The sequence below is a fragment of the Excalfactoria chinensis genome, chromosome Z, assembly GCF_039878825.1.
Source record: "Excalfactoria chinensis isolate bCotChi1 chromosome Z, bCotChi1.hap2, whole genome shotgun sequence".
Classification (NCBI taxonomy): domain Eukaryota; kingdom Metazoa; phylum Chordata; class Aves; order Galliformes; family Phasianidae; genus Excalfactoria; species Excalfactoria chinensis.
Genome location: NC_092857.1, coordinates 67,659,782 through 67,682,322, shown reverse-complemented (window position 1 = coordinate 67,682,322; position 22,541 = coordinate 67,659,782). Strand labels below are relative to the sequence as shown.

Genomic DNA, 22,541 nt, shown 5'->3' with positions numbered 1-22,541 from the left:
CAACTACAATGGGAGCACTGTCACTAGCAAAGTAATGGACAAATCAGTACAAAGATGACTCTAAAGGATTCTTGAGAGTTAGTGATATGACAGCACTTTCAGTGATGGAGGGTGCTCTCAGGCACCCATGCTATACTGCAGTATGAGCTAAAATTGCACTGCAGACTGAAAACTTGTGGCTCAGATAGAGTTATGTGTTAGACCCTAAGCATCAAGTGCAGGCCTCTCTTATTTATGCACCTGTCCCACAAGGGCTGAAGGCCATCATCCTTCTGCATGCTATTTGCTTCCCACTAGAGCCAAGGAGAAAGCACCCCAGGTGCGTCACTGCCTAGGGCTGAGAAACACTGATCTGCAGGAGACTTAAACTCAGGAAGGAAGATTACCACTCTTCTTCAGCTGTAGAAATCAGCTGTTTGCAGAAGATGTACCTTCCTAGGAACCAAAGTCCTGAAGTTCTACCCAACCTGATCCCAAAGCAGCCATCTTAACATTCATCATAGAATCACAGAATCATAGAAACACTGAGGTTAGAAAAGGCCTCTAAGATCCTCTAGTCCAACCACCAGCCCATCACCATCATGCCCACCATCATAATGAAAGCAGCTTCTCCCACACTACCATGTCTGTTGGGAACTGTGTTTCACACATGGTTTTCTTTGCTTAGAAGTATCGCATGTAAAACATTATGAGCTTTGCAAACACTTTCCAAAAATTCCTGGTCAAAGGAATTAACAGTTTATGTCTCAGTCATTATTCACACAAAATTCGATGGAAACAGATGGTAAATGAAACAGCAGTGTAGTGGTCTGCTACCAAGATTCGGTAAATAACATAATCAATATTTTTGTCAAATTCTGATGATCTATAGCGAGACTCTGCCACTTATTTGGATCTGGCTGCTGGGGAAAGAAATTCCTGATTAAGTTAATACCTGTTTTAGTGCTGATGAGACATGTGCAGGGAAGATGCTTACTCAAAGGCCTCTGAGAAAATCAGCAGCAAAAATGAGATTAGAAGCTCACACCTCTACATTGCACGTTGCTGCAGAAGCAATGAGAACTTGATTTGCTTTTATTAGTACTAGTAAAACAGTGATAGAGAAGGGGATTTTTCCCGATGGATAAAGAGGAAAGCTATTCCTGAAACAACCCTCTTTTCCTTCAAAGATACACTGTGTGACTCCATCTGGATGTACAGACAGACACCTCTCCTACAAGTCAGCAACCATCCCTGCTACTCACCGTGGCATATAAAGCTGAGTAGATGCTTAAAGCAGCATGTTTGGAAGGAAAGGATCTCCTTGCCTTTTCAATCACCTCCACATCTCCAGTGCAGATGTTGCCATTGTTGATGAACTGGTGGTGGGTCCGACAGTCGTTTCCAGTGTAGTTGGGTTTACACACAGTCAGGAAGTATGGAGCCAAGTTCCCAGTCACAACCTGGCCAGCATTTACAAATATGTCAGTGGCAAAAAGTCCAAATGCAAACACTCCTGTGAGGAAAGGTTAAAAACAGTTATTATTCAAATAAGCTTAAGATAGTCTTTGTACATGAAGGAAGAAATACAGCAAGAGGTAAAGGAGCAAACACTGCTGTCATTAGGTGGAAAAAGACACTGCTGACTCCAGCAGAGCCCTGTATCAAATATAAGACACAGAAGGGTGAATGCTTAAATTATGGCAGGTGTTTAACTGAGTATCTCCACAAGGAATGGGAAAAAGGCTGAACGTGGTACATATAAGTACTTCTGTAATTCAAGCTCTGAACCAAAATGTAAGTTATATAGGTTTCACTGAAAACTACGCATCTATGCTGTAAAGTTTCACAGTATGAACGTCAAGCACAAATTTTTAAGAATATTTATGAATTTTTGCCAGATATGGGCAAAAAATGGTAACAAGTGGCTCTGAGCTATAAAATAAAAGTCTGAAGGAGTAGTAGAGCACTAAGACATAATTCCGAATTCTGGTGTTGTAATGGTTCTGATCCAGGAATATTTGCCAGGTCCTCTAGGATAAATACTTAATACTTTGGTGCAGAAGAAATTTCCACATGGGTCCAGCTCAGTTTATGTCAGCAGAAGCAAATACCCTCCTATGCTAAAACAGAAAGCGTGTGCTTGAACCCAGGAGCATTTGCAGACTTGTGGAGAATCCCCTGCTTAAAACTGCAGTTGTCATACCCTCCATTGACTCCCTGTGAATGTTCTCAGTGTCTAATACAGATGCTATGAGCACCTAGAGGGATCTTTGCTTGCACGAGCTCACTGCATACCAAAGGTAAAAGAGCAGCAGACTTACAGTAATGACAAACACAAACATTTCAGAAGACTAAATCAGCTCACCTTTCCCCCACCCATCACTAAGGTAGATTAAAGCATCACATAAAAACAAACAAACAAAACTATTTATTTTTGGTCTAGGAATGCTGAGGGTCATATATGTTTGCCTCCTCCCTCCTGCAGCTTAGTAGACAAAAGTCATTCAAAAACGAGATTGTATTTAAGAACAACCAAAAGTGGGTGCTTCACGGAGAACAGCTTATTTTAGGAGAGCTGCAGTGATCGCAGCAACTGCATTGATTATCTGTACTGACCTGAAAAAGAAAGTGTTGGTGCAGTCTGGTAAACAAAAGCAACAGGGTGTTAGAAATGGAACACAACTGAAAATGCTTTATGTCAGATTATCAAGAATTGAGGATAGTTCTGCAGATATTGTAATCCTGCCTGTAGGTTACAAAAATCAGCAGGGCCGTAACGGACAGTTAGACCCTTTTAAACACAACAGGCCTACCTTCATGGGACATTTGTATGGACAGGAATGTGAAATGAAGCCCAAAGCTAAAGAGCAATGAATGACACAAGAGTTCAGCGGGACTCCCTGGTGCCACTCACTCACCAAGGTGCTGTGGCTGACACAACCATGCTGCAGCACAAATCCCTTGCTGGGGTGGCAGTGGTCCCAGACAGCGGGACTGGCCTACAGGGAAATGGAGTATGCTGACTCTGCTCCTTTAATTCCTTTATCCCTCTGTAAATACTGTAAACCCATGGTTTTACAACTGCTGACAGGAATTCCTCATCTACATTAAGCAAAGCATAAGCAAGGTCAAATGAAAAAGCCTGTAGGTAGATTTTGGGCAAGCAAAACATTAATTCAGGCCAGAAAAATCTTGCTTTATGTACCGTTCTTTGACCAAATTAAAAATAATAATAATAATAAAAAATAATAATAATAAAAAAACCCAGCTTGCTTTAAATGGTATCATTTTGATGTGCTGTGCAAATCACAGGGAATGCAATGAGGATCATTACCCAGCTCAGTATAACACTTATAGGAAATGTAAAATCCAGACAAATATTACAGTCTGACCCACGGCCTCCACAGCAAAGTAAGTACAGGTCAAAAACTGAGGTGTTTCAGGAAAAGCTCATGGTCTTCACACAGTTATTTCAGTCCCTATGCAGTGCACAGGTACAAAGGCAGCGTTTTGCTCTGAAAAAGAGAAGTTTCAATATCTGCATTTTCCCAATAATTGGTAGTGTTGAAAGCACTGGCTCAAACTCAGCTGCTGAAGGCTGTAGTACTCTGCAGAACAGCAGAACAAGCCATGGATGAAGCCTTTGTCAAGCTTTGCATTGTGATGCATATTGATCTCTGTTGTTCCCCCCATGAAACATAATGCCAAACTGCGCATTATGAATGTCTTAGCAATTTGCAGCACTGAATCCAGCAAGCAGGAATGTAACCCATGCAGACTGATTACACATCATTCGCTCCCTGGAGACTATGCAATGGAGCTGGTTCTAATTGATTTGAAGTCTGTAACACCAGTGAGTTTTGGTAGTGATGGAGTCCCCTGGTGGTTTTTGTACATCAGGAATCCATCTGTTCAGCTAATTTGTTCAGTGACCTACAGCAGCCAAGTTAACTGACCACGGCATGAGAATGCAGTTATGCGATTGCCAGGTTTTTGGAGGCAGGCAAGCCACTGCTGGAAGGCTTCATGGGAAGAGTAATCAGCCTTTTGCTCTTTACAGTCATCCAGCTGAAGTTGGTGATACAATGACACGGAGAAAACAGGAGAAATTGTACCTCTTGCATAATTTGGTGGTCAGGTTTAATGGTGGTGATACCACTCTGCTAAGGAGCAGCACTTTATCACACTGTGTTCACTCTGATTTAGAAAACTTGGTAATGAACTTTAGCCTATAATTTGACAAATGATGATAAAGGATGTACATAGCACAAGGCACATTCAAGTAAGACCTGTAAAAACACAGTCTGTGTAGTTGGTTGTTCACACAGTGGATGCATACAGGATTATTCAAGTTACTTAAAGTCACTCCTTCCCCTTGTCCAGAAGGTTGCAGAAGGAGCCCTTAAGTAATGAAAGATCTGCTCAAAAATGCTTGGGACAGAAAATATGAACCTTAAATCCTTATAGCTCTACTAAAACTTTTCTTGGAGAAAGCACCTAAACCTTCATCAGCTTCATTTCTGAATGTTTCAGGTTTAATTTCTTCATTTACATGCCCCTATAAATTGATGCCACATAATACTCCAAGCATAAATCCATAACTGTAATGCTCTTACTGACATGCAGCTCCAGCTAAACTCCCTGTGTGTCTTTTTGCCAGTGTCACCAACTCCAGCTGTGTCTATTGCTTTGGCTAACAGAAACATGTACTGTGAAGGACTAGCTCTCCTCCCTCACTGTTATATTAGCTGACTTGTTTTTTCCCTGCAACTCTTGCCTGAGCTCTCTCCTGCTCTGTATCTCTCTCTCTGACATCACTGACTGCAGCTGCTTGCTGACTCCATGGAAACTCTCACTACTACAGATATTTTAAACACCACTCATCTGAAGCAAAACACACATGCAGACAAACCAAAGGAGTTGTACACAAGCTGCTGAAAAGACATTGGGAAGAAAGAAGTGAGAAGCCAATGGGTGGAAGTGGGAATGAGGAGGCAAAATGCTTTAAAAGGGAAAAACAACACAAAACCATTAGATAAGGTGACATAAGAAGCAATGCATTCAATAGCTCATGGGACATCAGAAGCTGTGCTCTTGGCTAACATATTGTCACATCTTCTATGAAGTGCACTTATTGAGGAACAGCTCCTTCTCCCAGTGTACAGCCTTATGTCTGAATTTGTCACACTCTTAATTTCCTGGAAAAAAACCCTTTCATATTTGCATTCCCACAGCCTCTTTCCCACTCCTATGGTTTTTGAAGAGCATTAGTTACAGTGGAGGGAGTCCCTGGAACTGGTTTTACACAAATGCTGATCTTCAGCCAATCCCTGCAATTTTCCCTGTAACTGTCCTGTGCATCCAGTTAAGTCATCCTAGCTGATTGAAAAAGTTGACAGAATAGAAGGATGCATTCAAAGGGACCTGGACAGCTTTGAGATGTGGACTTGTAAGAACCTAATGCCCCATCTTTGCAGGTGCTCTGGAAAAGGTGGGATGGGGCAGCCTGAGCTGCTGGAAGGAAACCAGCCCACAGCAAGGCCTTGGGGATGGATGGACATTAAGGTCTCTTCCAACCCAACCATTCTGTGATTATACGATTTCCAGTCCTGTGACTTATGCTCTGCTAATCCACCCTCCATCGTTATATTTTAATGTGTGTTTATAAAAGAGACCTGTATTATTAGCCATTTTACAACTAGAGAGATGGAGGCTGTGGGAAAATCTACTGCTTGCCGCCATTGCATCAGGAATAGGCTCACCAGCAAGCTTCCTCTGAGCAAAGATAATCAAACCCCAGGATCAGTTTTTATCTCCTGGGGAAGGCTCTACAAAGACCCAGGCATCTACTGCCTCCTGTGTCTACCTGCATCCTTCATGAGTGTCCTTCCAAAATACTGTTCAAGACATAAGGACATGCAAGAAGAAATTCAGTGCAAAAGTGGTCTGGAGCCTCAAGACTCTTCTCCATGAATGCAGATGACTTATTTCTGCTTGCTGGCTTATGACTACCAATTTTCACCTAGAGAGCAGTCAGCTTAGAGCCTGGGAGCAGTAATGTTTGGGCTGTCTCTACAGCAGAGATCCAGTTCTCACTGTGGAGGTTCTTCAGTGATGAGAAATGAGACCTACAGTAGTTTAAGCCACACACCCAAATACAGACTGAGACCTCCTGTGAGGCACTCAGTTAATGACAGTGTGTGCAGCGTATCACTGTGGAAGCAGACAGAAGGATAAGGTCAGGCTAACTATGTCCCACAGCTGCACAGGGAATTGACATCAGAGCTCTGGGGTTTATCTATCCCATTACAATAAACTCAGTGTGTGTGTAAATCTTGTAAACCTTTATTTGCCGACCTAAAGCCTTAATTTGCCGAAATAAAGCCTTAATTTCATTATTTAGCTGCCTACTGTGAGGTGGCCCCATGCTTTAAATTAAGCTGTCAGCAGAAGCTGATCTGTGCCATTTGTTAACTGCAAATTATGCAGCTCCAGTGTAAAAGCCACTGGTAACAAATTCACGAAGCAAGTTGCAATTCTAAACATCTAGAGAGAGACCACTTGCATGTTATCAGAGCTTTGCAGGTCTACAACTTAATCACATGGATTAGAAGCCTAATATACTGATACTGAATTGCAGCAAAATACACTCTGGTCACCCTGCCAGACTGAGTCAGGGAGGGCTGAATCACGGTCCTGGGGGTGCTATTGTGGCTGTATCTGAACATACTAAATCCTTGACTAAGACCATCCACTAAGGAACATTAAAATGATTTATACCTCTGTTTTTAATATAAATGATGAAGTACAGCATGGAAGAGAATGAAGGATGGGGCAAGATGTTAACAAGGGTACTGATGGTAGGGAAATTACCACAAGAAGAGGGGAATAAAAGTACAAAATACTGTGTGATGGGGAGAAGAGGCTGAGGCCCAAGGAACCATCACTCTTCCTCCCTGATTTCTCAAAGGTCCGGGATAAAAACTGTGTATTTTGGTGTCTGTAGTTCTTAAAAAATTTCTTGTGAGAGCTGAGGAGGGGATGAAGAAGAGATATGTGAGTAACGGATAGCAGTTCTTAACAGATATTTTAGACAGAAAAAAATGACTCCAAAGCAGCCACACACCCCTTGTTTGACATCAGAATGTCCAAAATAAATGTCAGCAGAAGAAATATAAAAGATGAAGAGGAAGGTGGAACAAATTGCAACATATATCAAAGTCTGAGCTTTCCAAGCTAAAACAGCTTTCTTTCATTGATAGAGGAATTGATTTTCTAAATACAGGAACACAGCAGTTTTCACCCATCTGGGATTCAATAAAGGACTTGATACATGTTGAAAGAAGTTGAGAGGCATTTTTTCACTACAAAAGGCAAAACACGCAGAACTCATGTTTGGGCCAGGGAGAAAGAAGAAATTATTGTCCAATTTTCTGTGGACAAAGAACCAAGGAGGAATTTAAGATAAAGCTCAACTGTCAAAGTCCCTATGAAAGCCATGAAGAGAGTGCTCTAGGACAGACAGCTGCTGAGGGTATGGGGAAAGAAGAAAAAATAAATAGGAAGCATGGCAGGTAAGGTATAAACATGAATGAGAAGAATCATGAGGCATTGCGAACATCCCAGGGGAGCAGTGGGATTTTGCTTTTGCTTCATTCTTTGTACCACTACTAGAGAACAAATGCCTTACTGTGCATATACAAAGTCAAAGCAAGAGCAGAGTAAGCTCAATCTACCTATTAAATGCAACAGATGCCACAGTGATAATGTGACATGAGTACCTATCTTTTATAAAGATAGCCTGAAACTCTCTGATTGTCATGTGGAAAGCAAATTTAGTCCCTTATTCTAAAAAATCCATTTTTTCCTTGCATCCTTAGCTATGGAGTCGGGGACAGACCAAAAATGTCTTCATCTTTCTAACATTTGAGAACAGCAGCCCTTAAAATGCACCCTTCTGAAATTAGTGTCAGTTTTCCTTAAACATGAGCACCCAGACACAGTGACTGGTATTTCTCATCCTGTTTAATAATAACAACTGTCATGACTTACTTAGAAGATAAAGCAATATTCAACAAAGCCCAAATGCTACTTTTTGGATGTATTCACTGATGTCTCTGCTCCCATATCCGGGCCAAAAAGAATGATCAGATTTTAACAATCAAATAAACCTGTGTCAAGACTAAACTGGCAGCAAACTTTCTTGTAACAGGACAGGCCACTCGCTAGGATATCTCAGGAGAAAGCCTATTTCATATTTCTACTACTTATGGACCTCGTATTTAGAAAGAAAAGACTCGTGAGGAAGTCCATGTAGGAGTAACTTGATCTCTCCATAGGCAAGCATCCAGTGAATCATAGAATCATCATCCAGGTAAACCTCCTTCTAGAGTGAGTAGCTGTGTGAAGCCAGCTTCCCCAGTGCTCCAGCAGCTGGCCAGTCCCTTTCATGTCTCCAAACATATTTGGAATTTCAATAAAGGAAGAGCAGTTACTTGTGGTTGTTTCATAAATGATTTCACCCAATTTTCAACAAACTGCTTTTCTCACTTCCCTGCAGAGGCAGGAAGGATTCTGACAAAAATGCACAATCGGTGTAGTTTAAAATGAGACTGGCACTTGTAGCTACTTCTAACAAAGTCTAATAAAGTCAGCTTTTTCTCTGGAAGACAAACAAAGATGCAAAGCTAGGACTGATTTCTTTAACAGGTCCATATCCTGCTCCTCTCTAAGGGTCCAGTGTATCATCACTGTCCCATCCAGAAACAAACAAAAGAGGAAATACCTAGGAATAAAGCTAGCTTAAGCAAAAGCAGGGCAGAAAATTGCATTTATAAGAAAACATACAGAGCAAGTGCTTAGCCTCCACAGTTTAACCTCTTTTAGTACTGACCCCGCAGGCGAGAATATTTGATTAGGACTCTAAAACATGCTGAATGTGCTGCAACAGCCAAACAGCCCTGAGTGGTCCAGTGGATTCCAGTATCCTGCTATTCTCTTAATGGCAGTTTACTATCTATCAATATATCCTAGAGGTTATGTGAAGTTCAAGGGTATTTCACTTTTAAAGTCTTTTGTGCTAATGAGCAGCACGCACGACAGGCTTGGGTAATGAACCACTCGAGGTCTCCATACACCTCAGTGTGTGAGAAGGTAAAAAAGCATTTCGCTCCCTAACCTCCACGCATAGAGCAGGAAGCACAGAGAGGAGAGGGAGAAAGAAAACCCTGGCTCTTCATCCTCTGTGGCAATAATTTGTTGATTATGAACACCTGCAGGTAGGGCCGTGCTCTGAGGGAACCATGAACCCTTCACTATGGTCACACTTAGCCCTTTTTTTCTCTTTTTCTCACGAAATCAGTAGTGACAGGGAAGATGCGATCCAGGTATTTTCACCTTTTTGTTCAGCTGCTACTTTTAAAACTCAGCTTTTAACCATCAATTCAGTTTGGGATTTGGAAACCGTGAGCAAGTGGTTACGTTCACTGTCAGCGCCAGGGCAGAAATAGAGCTACAGCACTGTTCCTCTTCCTGCCCCAAAAGGACCTACACGGTGGTCACCTCAGTGCAGTCTCTGAGGCACTTTTACATTGATCTTGTGAAAAGGGCATGGTGGTTTTTAAGTGCAACAGAAAGTAAACTCCACATTTTGTTGATAGAATTTCTTCACTGTTTTCTCAGCAATTAACATAATAAAATACCTAAAAAAAAAAAACCCACACAGAATAAAAACATGATTGCTATTTTTATGTGGGCTCTGGCCTTTTTTACACTGTGCTCAGCTGAACATTATGCGCCAGAATTATAGAAGTTAAAATTAGAGCTAAAAAAAAAGAAAAAAAAAGCCAAAGAGATGGGCTGCTGAGAACTGATTTGTAAGTAAAATGGCTATCGTACACAGAATAGCAATGATGGAATTATTCATACAAGGATTTGATTGGCATAACCTTTCTTCAAGGGTCCAGAAGAAGCATTAAGCCCAGCAGAACAGGATATAAACCAGGCCCAGGCAGCATGGTATGGCACATCTCAAACATTACCTTGCCAATCATGAGGGGGACAGTTCCTCTAAAGTGGAATTTACCTGCAAAGATTTCACAGCTTAATTAACTTTGTGCTGTAAACAGTTAGGATCTTTTGTTCTATTTTGGTGCAAACAGGAAGTAAATTTGCAGTGCTAAAGATGCTTACCTATAAAACGTATGATTCTTCGAAGCAGTGGGTTCAGGTAACAGCACTCTCCAGTCAAAATAGTTTTCTCTTGGATAATTAGGGTTTCTCTGGTTGACTTTATGAAATACATGGATATCTCACCAATAAAAATCTGTCAGGAAAGGGAAAGAAACAGGTTAAAAGTGATAATCATATCACATAAGCAAATACTGAAACATGAGTGTCTGATTCCAGACCACAGAAGCTACTGCCCACCGCTGTGCTTTGGGACACTGCACTTCCACAGCTGAGGTGTACTGCTGTGACCCAGTTCCCAGCCAAGAAAAGGGTCTGCCGTTCTCATGTTCTGTGGCAAGACATGACAATTTATGGCCTTACACTAATTTCTGGGATACGGGGAATAAACAAAGATTTACTATTACTGTGGATCACAGAAGCACTTATTTTTACTACTATTAATGCAAAATATCATGTCCTGGGTTTACTATTTAAAATTTACAGACAGGACAGGCTTTATAGATGGAAACATTCTATCAGTGTAGCAAATTGGAAGGTGATTTTATAGACTTCTACCCCAACATTCCACCAGCAAGCAGCCACAACGCTGAACATTCTTTACAGCTTTTACACCTTCTTAGAAATACATCCGTCTGAGTCTGCCACAAAGGCAACAGAGCTCTTGCCACTGCTGAAAAGAGATTTAGATGAAGGGCCTCCTCATCCATTGGAAACTTGTCAGAAGTTGCAAAACTCTTGAGGTCACCAAACATTTTGGACATCATATGCTGTATTAGTACTAAGAAAGTAAAAACTGTCAGGAGATGAAGGCAGCACAGGCAATACACACAACATTACATTGCTTGCATGGTTCCCTGCACAGCCTGGCTTAGTGTGATGGTACTTCTGAACATGCCTGGGACAATTCCTGTGAGGAAGGCTGGATGCAGTCATTTCTCTTTATGTCATAGTTGAGCCACTCAGCCACAAATTGCACATGTGGGGCAGTATGAAGGCCAAAGGATGAGTTCTGATCTGTTTTATTTCTTATCTATCTGTCCTGCTTAGTTTACCAAAACACCAAAGTGTAAATTTCCAGGGATCTACCAATCTTCATGTCAACTGTTCCTGCCTAGTAAATATATATTTTGTTAACAGAACATTCATTTCTTCCATGAAATATGATAGCTGTTTACCACAGGGGTGGAATCACTAACTCTTAAGTGTTCAGAATTAACACAGAATTAACTGTGCTGCACATAAGTCTATCTGCCCAAGCTAAAGCTGGACAGATTTTGATCACAGGCTTTAGAGGCAGTGGTGGTCCACTCACTCCTATCACATTTTGTCATCAGGCTTCAGAAAGAGAAACTGAAATTTAGAAAGACAGAGTTTGTAATGTGTGTACAAAACAGAAAAGACCCAATAGCATGAAGTAGAAGAAATGAGCTTTTAAGAAGAAAGCACCCAAGTGAATTAATAAAAAGACAGTTATTTTAAAACATGCAAGAGGAATCCATAATGGTCAAAGAAAGCTATTACTGAAGTGTGTGCGCATATATTTACACAGATACAAAATTAGCACAAATCTCGAGGAACAAATTCTAGCTCACTTGGCTGGGATGGTATGCTGTTTCAAGGGCAAAAATTTATCCTTATTAAGCCAGATGAACATCCATATTGATTATTGACATTCAAGCCAAGTATGCTCAACCTCTTTACAGTTCTAACTGCTGATGGTGAGAGATGTAGTTGTAAAATGTATGTCAATAATGGCATCTGGAGGGTAGGAGCCAATGCATGGGAACCACAATGAAATATTGCCTTTATCTCGTTTCACTGCATCTCCTCTTAACAGAATTGGCAAGCAGTTCAATAAGCTCAGCTCCCTAACTATGTGGCAGGGAATTAAGAAACAGACCATCTGCACTAAAGCAGTTTGAAAGTGACACTATTTCAAGTCATTTATTATCCGAATTATGATAATACTGAGAAGTCTGAGTTAATGCTTTGCCTTTCTGCCTCTCTGCCTGGGGTAGTACATACACACTGAGGGAGAATTCACACTTTGAGGAAATTCTAGTCTGTGCAGACATGAGAAAGCTGACTTCCTGACTTTTGACTAAAAACCCAAACTTTTCAAATGAGGGTTAGGTATAAAACACAGACATAAACCTTCTTTAACAATACATCATTTTAAAGTTCCTTCTCATCAGAAGTTGACTGCTTTGCAGCCTCAGTTCCATCTTGGCTTTCAGGAACGTGGCTATCTTGCACTCTCCTCATGACATGTCATGTAGACAAACTAGTTCCACTTAGATTTAGAAGTAAATTTTGCCACGGTATAAATCTGTTCAACTTCTCTCTGCTGATTAAGCAGAGCTATCCCGGAATTCCTGCAGCACAGCAAAATAAGATTTTTTAACTGACCACTCCTTTCAGTTTAATATAGTCTCTGGGTACATATTAATAGCACTGTATGTGTGAGATGACTCAAGCTAATTCTATATAGCTGGACTATTCTCATGGTTCTGCCTCTGCCACTGCACTTTGTTGCCTGGATTTGAGGATTTTATTTCCTTGTACACCTTATGTGGGCTCTAGAAAGTGATTCAGGGCCTTGCTAAGCTCTAAAAACTCGTGGTAAGCTTGGGCACCTGTTCTGATAGCTAATCTACCCATGCAAATTTGAATGCATGGCTCAGAAATGTGATTTTTTCTTCTCCTTCATCCATCCATTCTTTTCTTCTTCTTCTTCCTCCTCTTCTGAGGATGAATAACTTCTCTGATTTTCATGACTTAAAACCTGACGGGCAACTTGGCTGCATGTGGACACTGTCCAGCTGGCCTCCCAGAATCAATCACTGACACTTTGAAGTACCTCTGCATTTGCCAGGACAGAATCAGCAACACACAAACAGGTACAATTCAGTTCTAAATCTGAAATATAAATTTAGGCTCACATATATGGGTGGGAAAACAAACAAACGAACAACAAAAAATCCCACCCAAATTACTACTTTTATTTCATTTTTGGAAAACAATGCAAGGTTTATTAATTGCTGTATCATAATCATTTAATTATCAGGTAGAAATGGCAAGAAGGCTGCACTGGAGGATGGGAAATGAAAGCCCAGCTGATTTGCAGCGTGAAGTGAGGTGTGCAATAGGGAAACTAAGGTAGTGTCACAATACGCTTTTATTCTCAATTTCATGAACTACACTGAGCTTATGCTTGGACTCTTACACACTGTATTACCATTGGGTAAAAGTACTGCACTGATACCCCAAGGCCCCTTACAAATCAGAAATATTTTCCAAGAGCAGTCATTTTTCCTCTGTTGATTTCAACCTGTCTACTGAGAAAACTTCATTCGATTTCATCCACCCCATTACTGCCTCCCATCACTGGCACTGGCACACAACATTTTCTCCTCAACATCCAGCTCTCAAAAACCTCTACTGCATGTTTCTTATTTCCTGGCTCCTGCTTAGCTAAGGGATGGATAAATGGTCTCTCCCATTTTCCCCATCAACAGCCTTTTATCTACAATGGATCTGAACTCACACAGCCATTGCCTGGAAAAGACATTCCTCCAATGTGTGGACCTACACCTTTGGACATATCGCACCTTCCCCTTTCGTACTCTCAATGCAATGGGGGCACTCAATTCTCCCTGCAGTCTTGCATGGTTTACTGCTTGTTAATTTGTTTAATTATCAATTTAAACATCAGAACAATCTTTTGCTTTCAAAAGGAAATGGGATTTTTATCTTCTCTTTTAATCTTTGCTTCTTACACCACTTTCTGATGAGCTCAAGTCAAATGTCAAAGGATTTTTTGCATAATTGCACTCTAAAAATGGATTCGAGGTAAACATCAAAAAGGTCTGTTTCTGTAGGGATGGATTAAGATAAGCTGTCCAGGTATGAATCTGGGATACTGCCAGTAGGACATTTCAGAACAGCAGCATCCTGCAGCATCTCTCCTGCAGGGACTATGCAGTCGGTGAGGGGGGGAGCCCTGAGGAGATACATTCCATTTAGGAAGTTAATTACTTGATGGCATAGTCAGGGCAGCCAAGGCTAGGTCGAGATTTAAGGCTTTTGCTCCTTTCACTCTGAAGTACAGACAGAATTTTAGAATATTCTGATTCTATGAGTTATTTTTCAACTCATTTGGTCTAACAGCATCCTTGTGGCACAGTCAATCAATGTTAATACCATTTTATCAAAGAAAACAACATCCAGGGACATACTATTACACAGAAAAACCTCAGGCAGCAAAAAAAAACCAAAACATTTCTGGGTCTCGCAACATCATCACTCTAATTTCTGGGCTGGTTTCAGTGAGCAGAGTGACATTTCCTGAATTCTCTACAAGAGTGTGTGTGTGGTGGCATTTTTATTGTCACAAGTAGACAGAGCTAGATTAACCAATCCTGTAACATCCCAACAGCAACTAAGAGGAGGAAGGCAAAGGCTGAGAGAAAAACTGCGTGTGAAGCACTCAAAACAAGAGAACACAAGCAGCTGTGGGTTACAGGGACCCTGATCAGCCATTATTGTAGCCTTCTGTTAGACTCTCTCCTCTGTCTTCCTTGTACTGGGGAGCCCACAGCTGTGCACTGAGCACAGTACTCCAGTTGTGGCTTCACCAGGGACAGCAGAGATGAGGGTTACCTCTCTCAACCCGCTGGCCATAGTCCTTTTAATGCACTCCCGTGAATGATGTGTATGATACCAGGACACGAACATTTACAGAGTCATGGGAACACCCATACCTCACTTCTAGATGTCCCAGCTCACAATGACAGGACAGAGAAAGTGATGCCACAGCACAGAACACACCCACAAAGCCCCGAGGCTTTTCCTCCAGCACACTCCCAAGCACAAGGTGGAAGCTCCCAACACACTGGAGCTGAGCTCTCCCTCTATGGTTGGGCAGAAAGAGAGGCCAGCTGTGACAAAGAAGTCTACACAAGCACTGGCCATACACCTCCCTGGAAAGTATCATACCTTCCAGGTCAGTAGGGACACTGCAGGCACTGATGCTGTCACAGGGGTCTGTGTGTTCCCTACCGCATCACTGCTAGCACAGCCTGGGGACTTCTGCATGAAAAAGACGGGAAGAGCTGCTGCAACTGGGCTCTGAGCAGCAGGAGCTGCTTCTGGTTTTTTTCAGCATCTGCTGCTGAGCAGCTGCAGGAAACTCAGCCAGCACACTGCAGAAGTTCCCTGAGTTCCCTTCTAGGAAGGCTGCTCTACACCAAAGCCAAAGAGGGAAGATGGTAATGAAAACAGAAAAAACATCTAAAAAAAAGTGTTTCTGAAATTTGGAAGGTAAGTGTAAAGTTTACAGAGAAATTGGAATGGTTTCCTTCTGCTGCAGACAAAGAAGATTAAGATCATAATTCATCTTCTAATGAATATTCAGACCACAGTTTTGTTTGACCAATTGCAATAAAGTTATCCTAGAATAAACACTCTTTTGAAGAACTTAATTGTACTGGCCCATTAACATCTACAAGGAACTGCCACCTCCTTCATGGAAACAGAGGGAAAAACAAAAGATTGCATGCAGTACTTTCCATTTTGCTTCAAGGAAGTGAAAAACTTCACCCTTGAGTCCTTCTGCTGCTATTCAGCATTCATTTCAGGGAGCTGCCTGTTCCTAAGCCTCTCCTCTCCTCCCAAGTGGCCAGACAGATCACAAGGGATGGAGAAGTGCAAAAAGAAGCTCTGAATGCAGGAATGAGAGCTTTGTACCAGCTGAGGAATTGGCTGATTTGTAGTAACCTTGAAACAGGAAAATTGGCCTCAAGGGACACAAATTAATACTTGAGGTATCCAGAATATTTTTAAGGAAATGGCTTGAAAATTTTATGTTTATGCAAAACAACTTGTTCTGATTGAAACATTATTTTCGTAAAATTCTCATATTGGCAAAAATCAAATCATTGTTACTTCTGCTCTGAATTGTAATAATTCTCCACCCTTCCCTATTTTGGAATTGACAGCGCACTGAAATATTATACTTTCTCTAGGGCTCTGCACAAGATGATATTGCAGGACATAACTTTTAAATTCACCAGACTTGCTATCATGGAACTCAAGCCCTACTTGCAAGCTGCTTGTAATATTTATGTTTCCTATCACGAGGAGGACAGCTGAGTAAAAAGTCTGCACTATGCTTACCTCCAGAAAAGGGTTTGCATCCTAAGACCCTCAACTCAGAAAATAAACACATTCATTTTCTCACTAATTTCACCCTGCCTGAAGTACTTATGATCACCAAAAGAGGAGCTGTCCATCTAAAAATCTGCATCTGCTACCTGAACGTGCAGATATGTTGCTGTAAGCTATCTTAATCCCAAGACAACAGCAGCTTTTTGACAGTTTGGAACTTTTTATCCTTTGAAAACGGATGACACAAGACTAAAGTTCTGTTTTATTCTCAAAAGGATATGGAGTTGAACACCTTCCTCCTCATTTCTCCCCTTTCCTTGTCTGCACATATTTTGTAGGTAGCTTATTGCCAAGTACTTGCCATGACTGTCAAAGGCAAGTCCTGCAAGGAGAGGCTGAGGATTGGAAGGCAAGTCCTGCAAGGAGAGGCTGAGGACACCTGGGTTGCCCAGTCTGGAGAAGGGAAAGTTGAGAAGTTTCTCTCTACATCTCACTGCAGGTCTATGATGAGGGGAAATGGAGAGGGAGGTGCTGGGCTTTGCTCCTGGGAATTGATGGTAGGCATCTGGGTCAAAACTGTGCCAAGGAAAGATGAGACAGCACACTGGAAACGTTTCTTTAGCGTGAGTGTGGTCATGCACTGGAACAGACTTTTCAGAGAGCTAATTGATGCCCCATTGCTGTCACTGGCAAAGGGGAATTTGGACAATGCCCTCAATTGTGTGGTTTAACTGTTGGTTAGTCCTGAAGTGCTCAGGCACTTGGACTTGATGGTCTGTGAAGATCCACCCCAACCAAACTATTCCGTCTCATCCCATTCTAGTTTACTAAGACAGAATGAAAGCATTTTTATACCCATCTCACTGTGAAAACAAGACAGCTGGAAGAAGCAGTTTTTTAATAACCAGTCTCCCAGCATCATCACAACTGAAATCAGCTGCCAAGAAGGGCCAAGTCTCAGAGGAAGAGGTGGGTATAGAAAATAACTGGCATGAGATATGAATGGTTTCACCTTTCTTTACCCATAAAGCTCTTCATGGTGCCAGAATGTACAGGTAACAAGTACAATCTAAAACAAACAAGACTGTAGGAATCTCTTTATACTAGCAATAAAGAGACAGCATAATTTACTGCTTGAATTTGAGCATGCATGTTTCAGGGGAGAAAACACTAAATATGAAATAAAATGTTTATTTACAAAGAAAAACAAGTTCATCCTTTTTCAGGTGCAATTTATCATTAAAATCATCATTTCCCTTCTGCTTTGCAGCAAAGTTGCTAATATCAACATACTCTGAGAATTAAAAATGAATAAGGCAGATGAAAGCATTTGACCTGATCTCAGTGGAATATTTGAGAGAAAAATGCATTTCAGAGAATGGAGTCAGGCATGCATGATTTTAATTTATTTAACAGTGTCACCATGAGATTCAGGCATCTCCCCTTGCAAGAAACTCTCATTATCAGAGACTAAAAGGTTATCACCAGGAGCATTAAAAGACTTTTGTAATTCTGATGTATGATGATTAACTACCCAGCATAGCAGAAAAACAGGCTGGTCTCATTTATTTTGCCACTCCAGTGCAGGGAAACGAACATACAGTGGTACCAAATCACAACAGCACATCTGAGATGTGTTGTAAAATACATGCATTCATTTTCCCCATGGCCTCTGTCCCAGCCAAATGACTGAGACACAATGATATTCCATTACATTCATAAAGATGCTCCCTTTTGGCTTTCAAGCACTCTAACACCTCACATCTGTGTTAAAATCAGGGCTTGGAGCCCTGTTCAGAGCCTTGCACACAGGACTGCACTTAGACATTGCTAGTGACTCATCTGAGTGTGTTTGTACTGACTCCTGGACTATTTTCCATGGCTCCAGAAAGGCTGTTAAGCAGAACTGAGAGTGCTTCCCAGTTACTGCTGGGCTCCTATTCTCATTAACAAATCCCTTCCTGTCATGAGGTATCAGAGAAGGGGCAGTATATATGCAGCACTCACTGCCATAAATCCTCTTAGCCAAACCAACCAATTCACTGTCAGAAAGTGAAGCAATAGAGTCTTGCAGAGAAGAGGGGGAAAAAAAAAGGGTCTGGCATAACTTTGTACTTATGTCATTTCTTCATACTGGAGCTGCAGGTTGTCAGTGATTATTCCCAAGAACAGAGTGCACAGAGTGAAACTGGCTTAGCCCACAGTGAATGTAAGCAAACTCCTCTCCTACAAAACACAGCTGTGCTTTCTTTCTTCTGCTTTTTTTTTGGGGGGGTGGGGTGGGAGGGGAGCAGGGGGTGTATGAGGGGGAAGGGAGTAGTGGGGTGGAGGCAATGGAGACTACAATAATCGCAGTATGAATAGAAATGGCCACACTTACTCCATTTACTGAAACCTCTGGGATGTTCAAGGATCTTCAACTGCATAAAAAATCGCTTCCTGGACTTACACTGTGACCAACAGGCAGCACCTAGCCAGGCATAGCTAGCTGCAGGTACTCACACACACAGTGGTGTGGCCTGCAATGCAATGCAGCGACAGATCTTACGGAGAATCTGAGCTCACTTTACATCTCACTTACCAGCTTTTTATTAACTATCATTGCCAAAACTCGGTCTGCAGCAGAAAACTGGGTGGAAACAGGATCAACTAAAGCAGAAGTTTGAAATCATCCTGCAAAGAGCAGAAAGTCTCAGAGAAAGAGATGGGTGTGAGAAACAGAGCCAAGTTGCTCAGACAAAAACATTGTGCTGAGGACCTGTGAGCACAGAAACATAAGCCAAGGAACAGAGCTTACTACCTCAGATCCCATCATTTAGTGTGATTACTGTACCTCTGGACCAAAACTGTAATCTCTGCACAGCTAGCACTGAGCAAGACAGACCCATGAGCTCCACACTGTCCTTTAACTGAAGTTCTTTGCACACAAAGCCCTCATTTGATGTTCACTCACACAATAAAGGCTGAGGGAACTACAAACACAACATTGTTCAACTCCCAAAGAAGACTCAAAACCAGCTGTTCATAAGTAACTAGGAGAAAGATATTGGGCCACAGATGTGAAAGAAATGTTGACCCAGCAGAGCAGAACCTGAAAGGTTTGCAGGCAACTTTACCAGAAAACTTTAAAGAAGATCCAACTGAAAAAAAGAGAATTTTAATAACATATCATTGAAACAAGGGACAATCCTCCCACTAACTCTAGTGTCACAGCATCCAGACACAACAGCATCACTCCAACTCACTTTAAAAGCACAGACTGTGAAAGTTGCTGTGAAGGTCACTGGGGAGAAACGTAGCATTTATTTTTTTCATTTGCAAGCCATCTATCACTGCAGCATCTGAGTTCCAATACAGAAAACAACATTGTTACTGCAGGGGATTTTCATAAGCTCTTGACATAAATCATTTTGAAATCACCGCTCCTTTTCACAAAGTCTCTTTTGACAAAAACTGTAGACTCGTATGCAGATACCTCTCATGTTTCTTATCAAGTCCTGTGTTAAACTGTTTCATGCATTAATATTATTGCAGACTGAAAAATGAAATGGACTATGGTCCAGCCCTTAGCCTCTCACCAATAAATATATAATGAATGTTTTTTATTACATTTTAAAAGGTATACAAAGCAAAGTTAAGAAATACAAAAGATTAAAAAAAGAGTGAAAGGAAGCAACATAAGAAAACAAAGGATGTAGTATGATGGGAATTTATCTGTGTAATTATAGAAACTTGAAATATGAAGAAGGGAGCATTCATACTTTTCTCAATATTGAGCATCTCTCTGCTTGTCTAAGCCCTTTAAAGCCCTACAACAGTCATCTTACTACAGCAGCAAATAATCCTGAACATGCTGCATCTCCAGCCAATGTTTTTCTCCTGCTTTATCCTGTTTTTTTATTTCCACTAATAGATCACTTTTATGTTCGTGCTTCTCTGGAGCCCAGACAATTGACAACTAATCACTGAGGTGGGCAAGCTACTGTAGCAGGCTTAACAAGCTCTACCACTCAATCTTTCTTTGTGATTACCTCAGAATAATTACATCTGGAGATAAGTGATGAAGATCATATTAGGCTAAGGCAAAGCGGAGTCCACTTAAGTGTAAATCAATTACAGCTGAAAAGAGAGGAAAGGGGACAGAGATATTACAGGACTATTGCCCTTATTTATAGAGCAGCAGTGGAGAATTCAAATAATTTCTTATACTTACAATAGCTGTCGGAGTCGAAGCCAGCACACAGTAGAGAACCAGAGGTGAAATGAAGCTCTCATCCTCCGTTCCAGGGTATGGTTTCATCAAATTGCCATCCTGACAGAAGAAACCTTGGATATGCACCTGAAAAGTATCGGTGCACTCGAAGTAGTAGGCAAGCAGAACAGTCCCAGCCATGATGACAAGCTGAAAATACAGCATGGTGACACAGAGACATTAGTTGCTTTTTAACAGATGCAGCAATGCCTTCAAGCTACTCTAGCCCTGCAGACAATCCTCCCATCATCGACACCCCCACGGTCTTTGCAATGCTGGGGTGTGTGTGTGTGTGTGTATGCATGTGCGTTTCTGCATGCCGCTTTGCAACATCTGTTACATAAACCTTTTGGCAAATGACACTAATGAATGGCTCAGATAGAAGTGGGTCCGTAACGCAGCTTGTGGAGGGATGGGAGCTTCGACAGCTCCTTCATCAAAGGGCATGTGAGTATCAGTGGCAGCAGCGATCAATGAAAGCCAGAGGGATAAGGGGCAGCACTGCAAGAGCAGAAAGTGGCAAGCTAAAACCTGTGGGGAGCTGGAAGGGATTGTTACAGGGATAAAGGAAGCTAAAGCCAAAATGTTTCCCTGCTGCAGCTGCAAACTGACAATGGGGAATGTGCGCTCTGTTCATTCAGAAGAGTACTCTGTGGGGCAGATGAAGGCTCATCCGAAAGTAAACCTGCCTCCAGCCTCTCACCTTGCCCTTCAGCCGCTGCTTACCAGGAAAGCTTTAGGGAGACTGCTCAGTAATCCTGTCTCCCCAGACAGCACTCTGCATTGTTATCCTGTCCAGCTCCATTGCAGCCACCTCTGGAGAAGTCTCTGGCCTGAGTCTAGATCTTCACATTTACAAATATGAACCACAAAATGCTCTTCTTGTCTCATTTTGTAGTTTACTACTGACTGACTGGGCTGCCTGGAAAAGCTCAACTATTTTGTATACGTTCACCATTATTCTGTACAATCCACATCAATGTCTGCATCAGCTTCCCAACACATCTCAAAACAGCTTCACCAAGGCTGTCACTAACCTAACTTCTTGCAACTAAGTGAATACGCTAACATAATTCTTCACTCACTGACAGACTGCAAAAGAAACCTCACTTCAACATCCTCATCATTTACAAAAGCGGTAATATTGATATGTATATTATGACAATTACAGGATCAGATTCACAGTAGTCATTATAGAGAGTACCATAAACACAGAAGTTCCTTTATTGTACATTAGGAAAAAATCCATACAAATGAATGTGAAAGACAAAACTCCAAAGTTTGTAACATTTTCCTTTCAAAAGATGTACATCAAAACTGCTTTACTGAGAAATCACTGTGAGAACAGACCTCGTTCTCAAAAACAAACCTACAAACTATTCATGTACTCCTCTGACCTAACCTTGTTGGCTGTGACAGCCAGCTCTTTGTTGGGCAGGTGTTGGACCAAAATTAGAAAAGAAAAAAACCCCAAAAAACAGAAAAATCATTCATGACAGTAGACCACAGAAAGTCAGGATGGCTGAGGTGGGCAGAGTCTTCTGGGTCCTTCTGTCCCAGTCCCTGCTCCAGCATGGACACTGAGAGCAGGTTGACAGGACCATGTCCAGGTGGCCTTTGAAGACCTTCAAACAGAAGACTGCACAGTCTGTCTGGGCAACCTGTATGACAGACTCAAGCAGACCAAACTGAAGCCAAAACAGAATGCTTCTGAATCTCTACCATTCTTAAAATATCAACAATATCATTTTGTACCCAGGCAATAAAGGACACAGATTAATTTCACCCCCTGGAAAATAAAGCATGGAATGTTCAATGTTCTTAGCCCAATCAGTTAGCTGTATGGATTCAGACATCAGCTTCAGGTGATTGCAGAATTATGGTATCAACTGTAATTTCTACAGGCAAAGAACATAGCCTTCTATAGGAGCTCAAGAAGCCAGGAATC

General features: G+C 41.6%; 1 protein-coding gene across 3 annotated transcripts in view; it reads right to left on the bottom strand.

The window, feature by feature from the left end:
* PLPPR1 (phospholipid phosphatase related 1) overlaps positions 1-22,541 on the bottom strand; it is a 111,033-nt gene that overhangs the window by 7,290 nt on the left and 81,202 nt on the right. For all 3 annotated transcript variants that reach the window (XM_072360357.1, XM_072360359.1, XM_072360358.1), the window contains exons 3-5: positions 20,555-20,743; positions 10,174-10,306; positions 1,245-1,495 (exon numbers count right to left, since the gene is read on the bottom strand). In XM_072360357.1, the coding sequence (XP_072216458.1) occupies positions 1,245-1,495; positions 10,174-10,306; positions 20,555-20,743 (573 nt within the window). The remainder of the gene's footprint in view (positions 1-1,244; positions 1,496-10,173; positions 10,307-20,554; positions 20,744-22,541) is intronic.